This window comes from Nanorana parkeri, unplaced genomic scaffold (genome assembly GCF_000935625.1).
Source record: "Nanorana parkeri isolate BGI_ZX_2015 unplaced genomic scaffold, ASM93562v1 scaffold1814, whole genome shotgun sequence".
In the NCBI taxonomy this organism is placed as follows: domain Eukaryota; kingdom Metazoa; phylum Chordata; class Amphibia; order Anura; family Dicroglossidae; genus Nanorana; species Nanorana parkeri.
This window is the reverse complement of record NW_017308082.1, coordinates 40,090-53,385: the sequence shown is the minus strand read 5'-3', so window position 1 is coordinate 53,385 and position 13,296 is coordinate 40,090. Positions and strand designations below refer to the sequence as shown.

The 13,296-nt window shown below is 42.1% G+C and overlaps 1 protein-coding gene across 2 annotated transcripts in view; it reads right to left on the bottom strand.

Annotated features, from left to right (window-relative positions):
* The window catches only part of ALDH7A1 (aldehyde dehydrogenase 7 family member A1), a 36,241-nt gene that overhangs the window by 22,538 nt on the left and 407 nt on the right, over positions 1-13,296 (bottom strand). For both annotated transcript variants that reach the window (XM_018571713.1, XM_018571712.1), the window contains exons 2-5: positions 8,054-8,107; positions 5,333-5,398; positions 3,622-3,702; positions 1,083-1,206 (exon numbers count right to left, since the gene is read on the bottom strand). In XM_018571713.1, the coding sequence (XP_018427215.1) occupies positions 1,083-1,206; positions 3,622-3,702; positions 5,333-5,398; positions 8,054-8,107 (325 nt within the window). The remainder of the gene's footprint in view (positions 1-1,082; positions 1,207-3,621; positions 3,703-5,332; positions 5,399-8,053; positions 8,108-13,296) is intronic.

Below are 13,296 nucleotides of genomic sequence, written 5' to 3'. Positions count from 1 at the left end.
CCTGCTGGAGCAAGGGGTCAGGAAAATATTTCTCCTGATCACTGCACCTCCAGACTGAATTTGCATAAGAAAAAAGGATGATGCAACCCACTGGCATGAACGTTGCATAGTTCAGCTTTGTAGAGGATTCCCATTATGATCACTTCTAGTGCTGTATTGGTGCACCCAGAATTATTAATTTCTAAATCAAAGACTTCATATAAAATAAAAAAATGTAATAGAATTAAACCCAAACTATTATACAGAAGCCAATATAAAAATACAATAAATTAGGCCTGCAGTTAACGATTATTTTCATAATTGATTAGTTGACCGATTATTTTTTTTAACTAATCGATTGATTGCATTTAAAAAAAAAAAAAAAACTAAAAATAATCTCTCGATGAGGAAGAAAAAAGAAAAGAAAAAGGAAGAAAGAAAAGCAAAATAGGATTCCCATTATGATCACTTCTAGTGCTGTATTGGTGCACCCAGAATTATTAATTTCTAAATCAAAGACTTCATATAAAATAAAAAAATGTAATAGAATTAAACCCAAACTATTATACAGAAGCCAATATAAAAATACAATAAATTAGGCCTGCAGTTAACGATTATTTTCATAATTGATTAGTTGACCGATTATTTTTTTTAACTAATCGATTGATTGCATTTAAAAAAAAAAAAAAAACTAAAAATAATCTCTCGATGAGGAAGAAGAAAGAAAAGCAAAAGGAAGAAAGAAAAGCAAAAGGAAGAAAGAAAAGCAAAAGGAAGAAAGAAAAGCAAAAGGAAGAAAGAAAAGCAAAAGTAAGAAAGAAAAGCAAAAGTAAGAAAGAAAAGCAAAGGAAGGAAATAATGTAATGTAGAGGAGGGAGGGAAGGATGGAGGGAGGAGAAGAACCAGTTAGATTGCTTGTTTATTCTGAAACATGAAACCTGGCTGTCTTGTATAAATGCTACTTATTATATTTATAAAATGTTATTTTTTGTAAAGTAATATCAGCCCCCTATACAACCCCTCCTATCCCCCCATTTTTGGACAAGAAAAATGCTTTGAAGCAACCAAAGCATATGAATAAGGAGTATAAAAACAAAATTTACTTTCTGATGGTAATATAGGTCCTCCAACAATACGGGAAAGGCCAACTGCATAGTCACAGATGTCAACATATTCTTGGACTTCTCCAACACCTTCTACCAGGATCTTGCCCATTTCAAGAGAAACCTAAAATGAAATAAAAATGCGATAATGTAAGTTATGGTAAGATAATCATTATCTTAATAATGTGGGAAATGAAACAAGCAGTTTAATTTCCCACATAACAGGAACTGTAGCCAGGTGCAATGCAGGATCTGCACAGGGATTCCATCATTTTATATGTAGTAGATAGCCATAAGCAGTGGCAAGGATTACAGTATCTAAAACTGCACACAACAGATAATGCAACAGGCCTTAAAATATTCACTCCAATCTGGTTTGCAATTGTGGCTTATTTGTTTTGCATTTTCTCTGCTATATTCAAATACCTATCTTCTTGGCTTTTCTGCATTTCCCATCTACCTTTGTGAATTGTACTAGTTGTCACAAGTGCCGGGGCACACAAAAGAACCTATAAAACCCACCACAATATAGCTGCCAGGCATGTACAGTACAATTCATAACCATCTCAGTAGAAAAACATGGCAGGTAAGCAAATCTGAAAGCTTTGTTTCTGTTTATCCCCACCTCATGCAAACGCTGGAATCTGCAATCATTTGGGCCAAAGATCAACTCTTCCTCTTCTGAAAGATACGCTGAGCCAATATCTACTGTTTCAGGTAAGTTGAGAGCTATGGCCTAACCTTTTTTGCCCATAGTTCTCTTCAGGGTCAAAGAAGGACATATACTAATGTCCTCCTGTGACCCAAAACTCAGCATATAGCAGGCGAAAGCACAGAGCCACACGCCAGCCATCCACCCCGCTGGCTAATTGACAGCTGACTCTGCCTCTCTAGAGGCTCTAAATGTTTCTAGATACATCATTGGAGTCAGAAGAAGTACATTAAATTGGACAACATATCGTTATCATAAGGTGTTCCATGAAATATGGATACAACTGAAAAATAGATAGTACATAAAGCAATATGCCTTTTCCAGACACCTTAAATAGAGGTTCCCTTTCCCTCAGTCAAGGCCACTGTGAGATAAGTTTGTACTTTGTGTCTATTCCTCTATACAAGCCAAAGTAATTGATGGTAAACACAAGCAAAAAAGAATGATATAAGCATTTCAATTGCCAGTGCGTACACTAGGCCCAGAACACAATTCAATTAAATACAATAGAACATATACTGCATATTAAACATAAATATCAAAGTTAAAAATGAAACAAGGATAATTTTTTTATTTGAAAAAAGGGAGTAAATTCAGAGTAGGCCATTTTAATAATATTTTTAGACTTGTGTTTTTTTTTTTAAACTATCCACAACAGAAAAAAATAAAAAGGGACTTCATAAAGAAAAACTGAAACACGCTTGGGGTGCCAATTATTTCTAATGGCACCCCAAACGCAGCTGGCAAGTCGCGCTGGTTTCCGCGCATACAAACGCGGCAAAAACAGTGTCCCGTGCATCGCACAATATAGTGCAGGAGCCTTTTTGCCATATGACCCCATTGAAATCAACTGCGCACGAATGTGCTATCCTGGGATGCATGTTCCTGGTATGTGCAAGTGTGAACCAGGCCTCAGTGTTCCTCAGCACTGCACATTAGCTATAGGAAAATGCTATGCTTTAGACAAGCTGATGAATTAATGCAGGGCTCAAACTTTCAAGTCATGAGCTAATAGCCACCAGTTGCCCACCTAACCCCTGCCCCGACCTTAACTCCCAAGTCAGCGGTGTGACGCAAAGCACAGAGATCAGTAACAACACAGAGTCCAGCAGCGTGACGCAGAGTACAGGAGTTCAGCAGTATGACACACAGTACAGAGGTCAGTAATGTAACCCAGAAGTCAGTGGTGTAAGGCAGAAAGAGCAGAGACTTACAGTGCACATAGCTCATCTGATTTAGGTGCCCTCTTCCTCTGCTGGTGGTGGGGGGGGGTACAGAGATGTATCCTCCATGTTCAGAGCTGAAACCTCCCTTTAGGTCCCGTGCTGCAAAAACGTCCAGTCAGCCAATATAGGCTGGGAAGACAGCAGCTGCTGACAGCTGAGGTGGGCAGAGGAAGGAGTGAAGGGAAGACAGCCAAACTGATTCTTCTCCTCCTTGGCCACTGCAGCTACAGAGCAGCCAAGGAGAAGAATACATTCGGATGTCTTCCCTTCACTTCGGCCAGAGAAGGAGAACTAAACAAATCGATCGCCGCTGCAGAAGCGGCGGTAGTTTAACCCCCCTGGTCCACTCGCCCCCGTGCAATTTTCACTCGTCAATTGTGGGGGGCAAGTGGAAATTTTGAGCCCTGAATTAGTGCCAAGTAGACAAACCATAATTAGCACATCTGCAGTCTAACATGGGTACCTCAAACCTCAATCCCCACCATCAGTGACAACAAAAAGATTATAAATTATATCAGATACCAGTTCATGGGTCTAACAAGCATATAACGTCATACTATGAATTCAGGCAGAGGGACTATGGATTCTGTATTTACTATACCAGATGTCCAAGAACTTTAATCTTTTTTCGGAGCGCATCACCAATCTGACGCACGATTTCTCCACGTTTTGGAGCAGGAACCTAAACAAAAAAGTAGCCACATTTATAATAAATGAAAAGTGCCGACATTAAATAACCAGGAATGGATAAAAAGAAAGCAATTACCATGTCATTCTTAAACCTTTACTATACCCAAGTTATAAATGTAGACTACACATTTTTAAAAAGTTGTACGACTAAAACTTCTGTTTTAAAAACACAAATTGTTGGACAGTTCAATTTATTTTTGCAGGGTAGCTGGTAACTGATAGGATTGTTTTGTGTTTGTACTGTGGAAAGCCCTTCCATTTGCACCTTACCTTAAAAGCTAGTTATAAATTGATTGATGTTCTTGCCATTTTTGTTTAGCTTGCTGAACTTTGTGTGGAGACACACTGGAGGCTTCCATTGGGTTGTGCCAAGCTTCTGGTGTGTCCCGGAGCCTTTTAGGAGGAATTGCTATACAGTATATGCTCCAAGATGAAGGCTTGCATAGATTAGAGCTAGGACCATAATACACAGCCGAGGCAGTATGGATTCCACATGTTTTGCAAAAATTGTGCAACTAAAACCTCTTTTTATGCAAACTGTTAGTGTAACTTGTTTTGTTTGCAGTCTATGTCAGTGTGCTGGGAAATCTTTGTGTTTGTAAGTTGCAAAAATAATAATATTATCTTTAGATCTTGAAATATGCCATAAAAAGGATTTGCTGATTACATTAAAGGTGTTAGGAAGTAAGAGAAAGTAATTTTCCCCATTCACATGCCATGCATATCAATACTGTATAGGTCTTTGCCTGTCATTGTGTAATCAGTGCCCCCAGCTCTCTTGCACACTTCAGATCAATGGCCTCTGCACAGTAAATAGTGAACCTTCCAGAGTGGGCTCTGTTGTGTCCATTTTTCAGTCTGAGGCATGCAGGAGGCCTTACAGCATGAAAATCTGAGAGCCATAATGACATAGTCTGCATAAGCATACTAATAGGTCCCAGACATTGTAAAGTGGATGAGGTGTAAAGTGTCTCCAATGTCCACTTCTTAGAAGTGGAGAAACTAAAGCGGAGCTCCAGATGACACTGAGGTGATAGGACCTCAAACAAGTACTGTATGTGCTGTCACAATTGTATGTGTTGTATGCATGAGCGGACAGATTTGCTTTAAAAGATTAGACAAAGATTGCTTTAAAGATTAGACAAAAGACTAGACTTAGAAAAAAATTGCAGGTAAAAGCACAAAAATACTCCAGAATGTCACCTGACAAATGAGTCTACTGGGGTGCTGACATCACATCCAAGTTCACACCCATCAGGAGTGTCTCAGAGCTTTTGGAGGTCTACATAAGGTAGGATTTTAGGATTTTACAGGCACATGCCTAAAATACATTAAGTGTACATATAAATCGTATGCAAAATTGGTTGTTGAAGTGAAAGGTCTGGTGACAGGGTCTCCAAGTACAGTAAACCAATCAGAATTCATGCTTCTGAAGACCAAGTTTGATTCTAATTGTCAGTCGTGGGTTACTGCACTTAAGAACGACCTAATAGGAACTATTTATTGAATAAAACGTATGGACACATGAAACCTGATGGATAAGTGGAGCTCTGCAACAACTAAAGGCACATTCAAAACATCAGACAGAATGTTATGTGCATACCAATGTCTGTTCTACTTACATCAGCCCAGACCTGCCAGGCCTCCTTAGCCTTAATAACCGTTTCATTGTACTCTTCAAGAGTGGCCTGAAATGAACATGGAGACAAAGCAGAAATACATATTAAAACAGCTGTTCCTGCCCTATTCATGCTCTCATCACCCTTCATAAACTCCTAGGTTGGCTAGAAGCCCCCCATGGTGAAACGCATCAGATTGTGTGCAGTTTTCACAAAGACCCCATTTGTTACTGTCTACTGACTAGATCCCTCTAAAATCTGACATTTTTGGCAAGACCATACCCTTACACATTGAACTTCAATAAGATGTTTTCACCAGCTTTATGATCCTTTTATTTACACATATACAAGTATAGCAGCTGCATCTTATATATACTAAACATAGAACCATTTACTAGTTTGGGCTACAGATTATCAAGTTATACTCCATTGATTTATGAAGTTATAGAAACACTTCCTGACAGCTTCTTTCTAGGACTACCTATCCATAGATTCGGAATCCCTACAGAGACATTAATTGTTGTGGATTAATTTAACTATTATTCGACCATCAGGAGTTGATTAGCATGCCCTACAGCAGGGGCACCCACAATTTTTCGTCTGGAGATCTACTGTTCAAATGACAAGCTCAATGAGATCTACCAACAAAAAAACACCAGCATTCAGGGGCGGAAGGGGGCGAAGTCAATGGCACCGCAGGCAGGCCCCTCGCCCACAGTGCGATCGTCTGCACCCGGAACCCAGGCACATTAGTGCCTGCGTTCCAGTCCAGTGCGATCCGCAAAAATGCAAGCACTATTTTTGCAGATCACACTGGACCGGAATGCAGGCACTAATGTGCCTTCGTTCCAGGTGCAGGCGATCGCACTATGGGCGGGGGGCAGCCATTGACTTCAATACAACCCCACACCCCCTCCCTGAACACAGGGAGGCGGCCGGCTTACATTACAGTGCGTCCTATAGGCCCTGGCGTCCTGTCCTCCCACGATGCTCGTCTGGCCGACGTTGCACATGGGGAGAGGTGTCCCGCCCCCTTTCCATCTGACACATTCAGCCAGCAGCCGCACGAGCACCGTGGGAGCATAGCCATAGCTCTCCCGGGCAGAGGCAGCGGGGGATCCGAGGAGAAGTGAAAGAAGCACTTCAGCCACAGGGGCAGCTGTCACAGAACGAAGGCCGAGCGGTGAGGGGAGAGAGGCGCCAGCTATCAGATCCTGGCCGAGCGTCTCTCTCTCTCTCCTCACCGCTCGGCCTTAGTTCTGCAACAGCGGCTCCCTCCCCGCCGCCTGCAGCAGTTCCTTCACTTCTCCTCGGATCCCCGCTGCATACAGATGGGGAGAGCAGCGGAGATCCAGGAGGAGAAGCCCCACGGGCGGGAGGAGAGGACATCGCGATCACTGGTAGATCACGATCGACCTAATGGGCACCCCTGCTTTACATGATATTGCAAGATATCCTTTAAACTTATTGCTGGTTTTTGTGAGCACTTCCTGGCACCTTCTATATAAAATAAGGTCTGCCTTTCTCTGATATAGAGGAGATGGAAAAGTCCCGTAGAGGGACTATATGGACCCGTAGAGGGACTATATTTTACAAAATGATTGAGCCTGGGAACACAACTACTCTGTGTGTTTCATGGAATGTAGTTTTACTAAGCTACAAGGAAAATAAGTTTCACAATAGATGTGTACAGGTTTGCTATAGTGTAAAAATTCAGTTAAGTGTAGAGCTTATTCCTTTTACACTTTTTGGTGATATAGTCCTGTTGATACTAACTGTTCGGTATTTAAAGTGACACAAAACTCAGACTTTTTCCCCTCTTATAGCACTCTCCACATAGCACTTTCCATGAGCCCACTTCATATTTTCAAATTGCAATTTTACCTTTTTTTTCCCCCAGTTGTAAAAAGTGTTCTGCGCGCTCCCCTTAGGCCTCAATGCTCCAGAAGTGCATGCCATTTCCTTCAGCGCGCACTGACTACATGTCCCATAAGGCAGTGTGCACAGTGTTCCCTCTGCACACTCATCTAATCACTGACTACCTCACCGGTTCCTCCCCCTTCCCTCCTCCTTAATATACCTCCATACCCAAATCAGCAGTGGAGACACGAGAGTGCTTTATGCGTCCTGACGTCTTATTGCACTTCTCAGCGGGAGCGAGCACAGATGTTGGCTACTTTTCAGTGCCCATAGTGACCATGGAGGAAAAAGGGGGGGGGGGGGAACACCTCTGGCAGGAAGTTGTGAAACAAGAGACACAAATCGTTTTTTTAAAGCAGTTAAAAAAGGAGAATACTTAAAAATTGAGCTAGTTCAAAATTAAATGCTTATACAAAAGAACTTAAATTGTATTATTTAATGTGCGAGTTTAGTGTTGCTTTAAACTCATTTATATAGTTAGCAGTGTGCCACTCATAGGTGTGTGACATTTTTGTCATAGGCAATCTATATCTCAATAAGATCAATACAAGGATTTAAAAACAGTTGCAATTTTGTATTCATAAAGGTGGATTTATAGTTCCACCACAGCTGAAGAGCCAGAGTGCCTACACCTGCTATAGAGAACGTCCCATCTAGTAGGATGGTATACCCAAGGTAGAGGAAAGACTTCACATGTGTCAATTCCATATTACATTGTTAATATGGAGGTGGAAAAAAAAAAAAAAAAAGTCAAAAAGCAAAAAATATTTGAAAAATGAAAATACTAAATACATTTATTCTTACCTGCCTAACTCGAGCGATGGGCAAGTTGTTTGCAGGGCAGTATGATGTTACCACCTAAAAGAAAAATGGGCAGTATTAGCAAAAACAGCAAATTTCACAGAGAAGAAAAAAAAAAGTGGCGCACCAGGCAAATAGCAATACTGTTAGTTTGTAAATTCTCGCGAGCAGGGCACTCCGAAAACCTCTTGCATAGAATTGTATTGGAACTGTACTGTCCAGCCTGCTTAGTGGACAAAAGATCAGCAGCACAGTCAAGGCGTTGACCCATGGAGCTGTTATGCTGAACCAGGAATCTATTGGGCTATACACAGGTGACACACACACAAATGAGAACCAGAATTGCAAATCCTTTAGTACGCAATACAATATTCTATGCATCTCAGGTGCACGTAACTAAAACCATCATCCTAAAACCTCTTTTAGCCCTCAATATCACCATTGTACATTGCCACATGATAGTCCGTACATTTCACAATTACAGGGAAAAATTACTCGCCAATGACTTGCCACCTGGCTTCCCGATTAGCCGGGCAGCGTGTAAAAACTCGCCAACCGGCTTCCTGATTAAGAAAGCCATCCCATGCTTCTCGTCACTATGCGACGAGAAAACGTGAAGCTGGCTTGCTGGCCAATCATGGAAACCGGGCGCCGTGTAATGATGTGGCGCCCTGCTTCCCGATTGGCCGGGAGGCCGGCTCCATGCTGGCTTCATGCACGAGGGAGCATGAAGCCAGCTTCCCAACCAATCAGGAAGCCGGGCAGCGTGTCATTAAACGCTGCCCAGCTTTTTGAATGGCCGGGAAGTCGGCTCCATGCTCTCTCATCACAAGTGACGAGGGAGCATGGAGCCACTTCCCGGCCAATCAGGTAACCAGGCAGCGTGTAATGACGCAATGCCCGCCTTCCGGATACAGGAAGTATCGGGCTAGACATCGGAGCATTTTTGGTGAGTACAAGTACTCGCCCAAATACTCTGTATCGGCACCAACATCGATACTAGTATTGGTGCATCCCTAATGATTATTATAAAAATCATATTCAATGCTAATTATTAGAGGTGCACCGAAATGAAAAATGTTAAAACCGAAATTTAAAAAAAAAAAAATGTCAGGCCGAAACTGTTTTTTATTTTTACTTTTTCAAATATTTTTTTTTTTTTTATAAACTTTAATTTTTTTATATAAAAAAAATATTTTTTACTTTACTTTTAGGGGCTTTGGGGAAATATTGGGGGTCTTAAAACAGACTCCTGATATTTCCCTTTTAAAATAGAAAGAGATTGAGTCCTCAATCTCTTTTTCTGTGTCCCCTGTTATCAATGAACAGGAATCCTCTATGGAGTGTTCCTGTTCATTGATAACATGAGAACATTGTTTGTTTACTATAACTACAACTATGAATGAACAGGAGGTGATGTAGATCAGTCCCATTCATTCATAATTGAGGATATAGGAAACATGCCATATCCTCAATTATGTACACTCAGCAATCACTGAGTGTGTGTACCTTGCTCTGCTCTCTGACACGGTCACAGGAGGCTGATCGAGCGGTGTAGAGAGGAAAGCTCAGCCTCCTGTGACAGCGCTGTCTCAGCCCACACACCGCTCTGCCGGACTGTGATAGGCGGCAGAGCGGTGTGGGAGGAGACGCTGGCCGCTCACAGCGCTCTCCACCGCAGCGCTCCACCGACTGTCACTTTCTCCTCTCCCCGCTGGGACACAGAGCAGCGTCCAGCGGGGAGGAAAGAAACCAGGGATGTGCCGATGTATCGGCAGGAATATGGCACTATCGGCATTATGCCAAAAGTGCCATTTTCGACGGCCTATATATCAGTGCATCCCTACTAATTATAGTAACTACAGTGATGTATTCAATGACAAGAGTATAAATACTTTTCTCTTTCCCTGAGTTTTGAGAGCTACTAATCAGTAACTGAAAATAAACTGATGGGGTTATAACCCGTCAGCTTTTTTTTTTTTGTCCCATTGGGGAGGTTTCCCTCTATTTCCTGTCCGATACCCACAACATGAAGTGTGGAAATCCCTTCAATGTGAGGGAAATCCTTGGTGGTCACCAGAACTAGTGCCCTCATTGAAAGAGTTGCCATTATTCCTGTTCTGATGGCAACCCATAATTTGGGATTTCCTTTTACTGATAAGGGTCACCAGGACAAATTGAGAAGGTGAATCTCCCTAATAGGGACACAGACAGCAATAACAATCTGACAGGTGATCTAATCTTTCTCCACTCTTTCCAGAAAAAAAGAAGGGGTTTTGGCTTCAGTTGCACTATAGTGCTAGTACAAGCAGTCCATTGCTTATATCCAGCATATGCACTAACTGCATGCAAAGAATGGGAATAAAAAAGGAGGTAATCTGCTTCATATACCCATTTCATACAATGTCTTTAAAAAGAGAACTTTGAGGTGAGTGCTTTTCACTCACCTCATAGTTCTAGCCGACCTGTGACAATGAGACTGTCACAGGTCGGCTCAGTAGATCGGGAGGTGAGTGAACACATACCGGCGTTCTCTCGCTTCTCGATCCTGTCACGGCTCTCTGCCGTGACAGGGGAGGGACTGGATTCCCCCTCCCCGCCAGTGCTGACTGGCGGAATGGACGGGGGAGGGTACAGCTGGCTCTGCCTCTAGATAGGCAGAACCAGCCGTCAGTCACGCAGCTGGGCAGATCCCTGGCACAATTGTCGGGATCCGCTTCAGCGTCTCAGTATACCGCGAGCTACAGCTCGCGGTATACTGAGCCTAGGGTGATGGGAGGACACTAGTTTGTGTCCTCCCGTTACACTAAGAACTAGGGGGAAAAGCCTTAACCCCATAGTTCTCCTTTAATGTGTAGAATCCATTAATTATTTTTGTGCTATAATGCACATATGTAACTAGGAGGAGATCACAAACTGCTAGAAGCAGATATCCTTTGGATGCGTTTCACTAAGTCCTGCCAATTGTGGAAAGCAGATTGCTCATCTAGAGGCAACCCAAATCCCAAGGAAATTGTGTTCTGCACACTGTAGCTAAATTAATGCATTGGTTGGCTGCTTCTGGCAGCTTGTAAATTTCAATGATTGACTAAGTGGATAGAAAAGAGTAGATACCTTTATTTTTCACGCCCCTTGTCTGCAATTAAAGTGCAGGCACAGACAAGCTGAATGTATAAAAGCAATGTTTACGCCTGGCCATATAATGATAGGTCTTAAAAGAACAGAGATGGAAAATGCAGAGACAATAACTTATATTTGCAAAGTTGCTTAATATCCTTTAATCTCTGCTGCTCCATTTATCCAGCAGGGAAAACATAATATCCAGCACTTCCAGACATGTGGAGCCATGGTAGTTCTGGGCTAATCACCAACTACCAGTACTGTTACATGGGGGCTGTCCATACCTCTGTGTACACTAGCTCTTGAGCATATGTTTCAGCTTCATGACTTTCAGATGCAGGAGTTCCATCATCACCAGGCACGTGCGTGTTCTGGGTCTGTGACTCACTAGATAGCAACGATACTAGGAAGATGCTTGAACTCAGCACCTTTAAATAAACCTCCAGGATGTATTAAAATTAGCCCTTGCACTGGAGCTACCCCCACACTGTAAGGGTTAAGTGCCAGTTTAGGTCTACGGGGAAAATAAAGAAGATACACTCACCTGACCCTTGGTCCTGCTGCTGCAGCAGTGACTTTTTTTTTGCAGCATTTCCCTTGGTGTCCTCACGTCTAATAGACCTGCATTAAACCCGACGATGTCAGGAGGTCCTTAGACCACCAAAGTCCTCTAGCGGTCAAATTCATGAGCAGTGTATAAAAGAACACAACACAAGGTCTGTTCTGCTTAGTGTAAAGTGGTACAAGTCTCTTCCTGTGGCGTATTTCTAGCTGCAGTGAGTCACTGCTGCATAATAACCCCTCCAAATTCATATTATCCAACTGACTAAACATGGATTTGTTAAGGGACTAAATGACAGAAAATGGAAGTTGTGAGAGCTGCGACAAGATAGCCCGGCAGCTGCATGCAGGCCTAGATTAGCAGCAGGGACACTGTATATAGTGGCTTTGTCACCGTGGATCAGTAACCTATGGGGCAGTCAAGTATGCCAGCTGTACATTAGAGATCAGCATAGAAAACAGACTCTGTAAACCCATCTTAGCTCATACAAGAAGGCCAAGCAAACAGCAACATTGATGTGCATACGTCGAGTAATGTGAAAATAGTATAGAAGCTTTATTATTAAGATTTCAAAACCTACACAAAACCTTCCCCATGCACTGAAATAGGGCTGCAGCTAACGATTATTTTCATAATCGATTAGTTAGCCGATTATTAAGTTCGATTAATCGACTAAATCGATTAACTGTTGCAGCTCTACACTGAAAGGGTTAAATGCTCATTATAGCCAACCATGCACTGTTCAGATTTGCAAAAGAACTTTAATACAAAAAGAATGTTCGTTTTGACTTTCTATTAGTTGATGGGGTCAAATCGACGATTGATTTCCACCACGGTGACAAAAACAAAAATCAGGCACTTAACGAATGACGATTGACATTTTAACGGTGGATTTTGGAATGAATGGAACTTCCCAAAATTAAAACATTTATTCCTAAATTGAATGAAATTTCGATTGACATTCGACAAGTGTCTGATGGCATTATCGGGTGGTAAAGATCCTAAGCATGACATTATCTGCATGGGTATTCCCCCCACACTCCAAAAACACATTCTGTTGAATGAATTGGCTTTGAGTAGATTAAAAGCTCCATGAGGACCGGTACTGATGTTAATGTACAATATGTAAAGACATTCTGTACAAATAGTAATAATAAAAAGGTGAGAACGAGCCTTACATGTCACCCAGTTAGTGTTTACACTCTCAGTAATCCAATCAGAAATCATCTCTGCTATTCTTGCAATAGTAAACTAATGTATGTTCGGTTGCTATGGGTTACCGCACATCGCTCACCATCATTGCACTGCCTCAGGGCTTGTTCACACTAAATGCAGACCAGATCTGCATGGGTTTCTGCACATGCAGTGCAGTGTGTTTTGCCACATTTTTTAGTTTAAAATGGGCTTTCAATGCATTTGCATGTGTTCCAGGGCAAGTAAAAAAGGGCCTGCTGCACTTTTTTTTACATGCTCTGGAACTGAACGCTGCAGTGTGAACTAGAGCCCAAAATACCATTGGATGCAGTTTTGATCCGATCTGTAACTGCTCCTGGAACACGCTTGG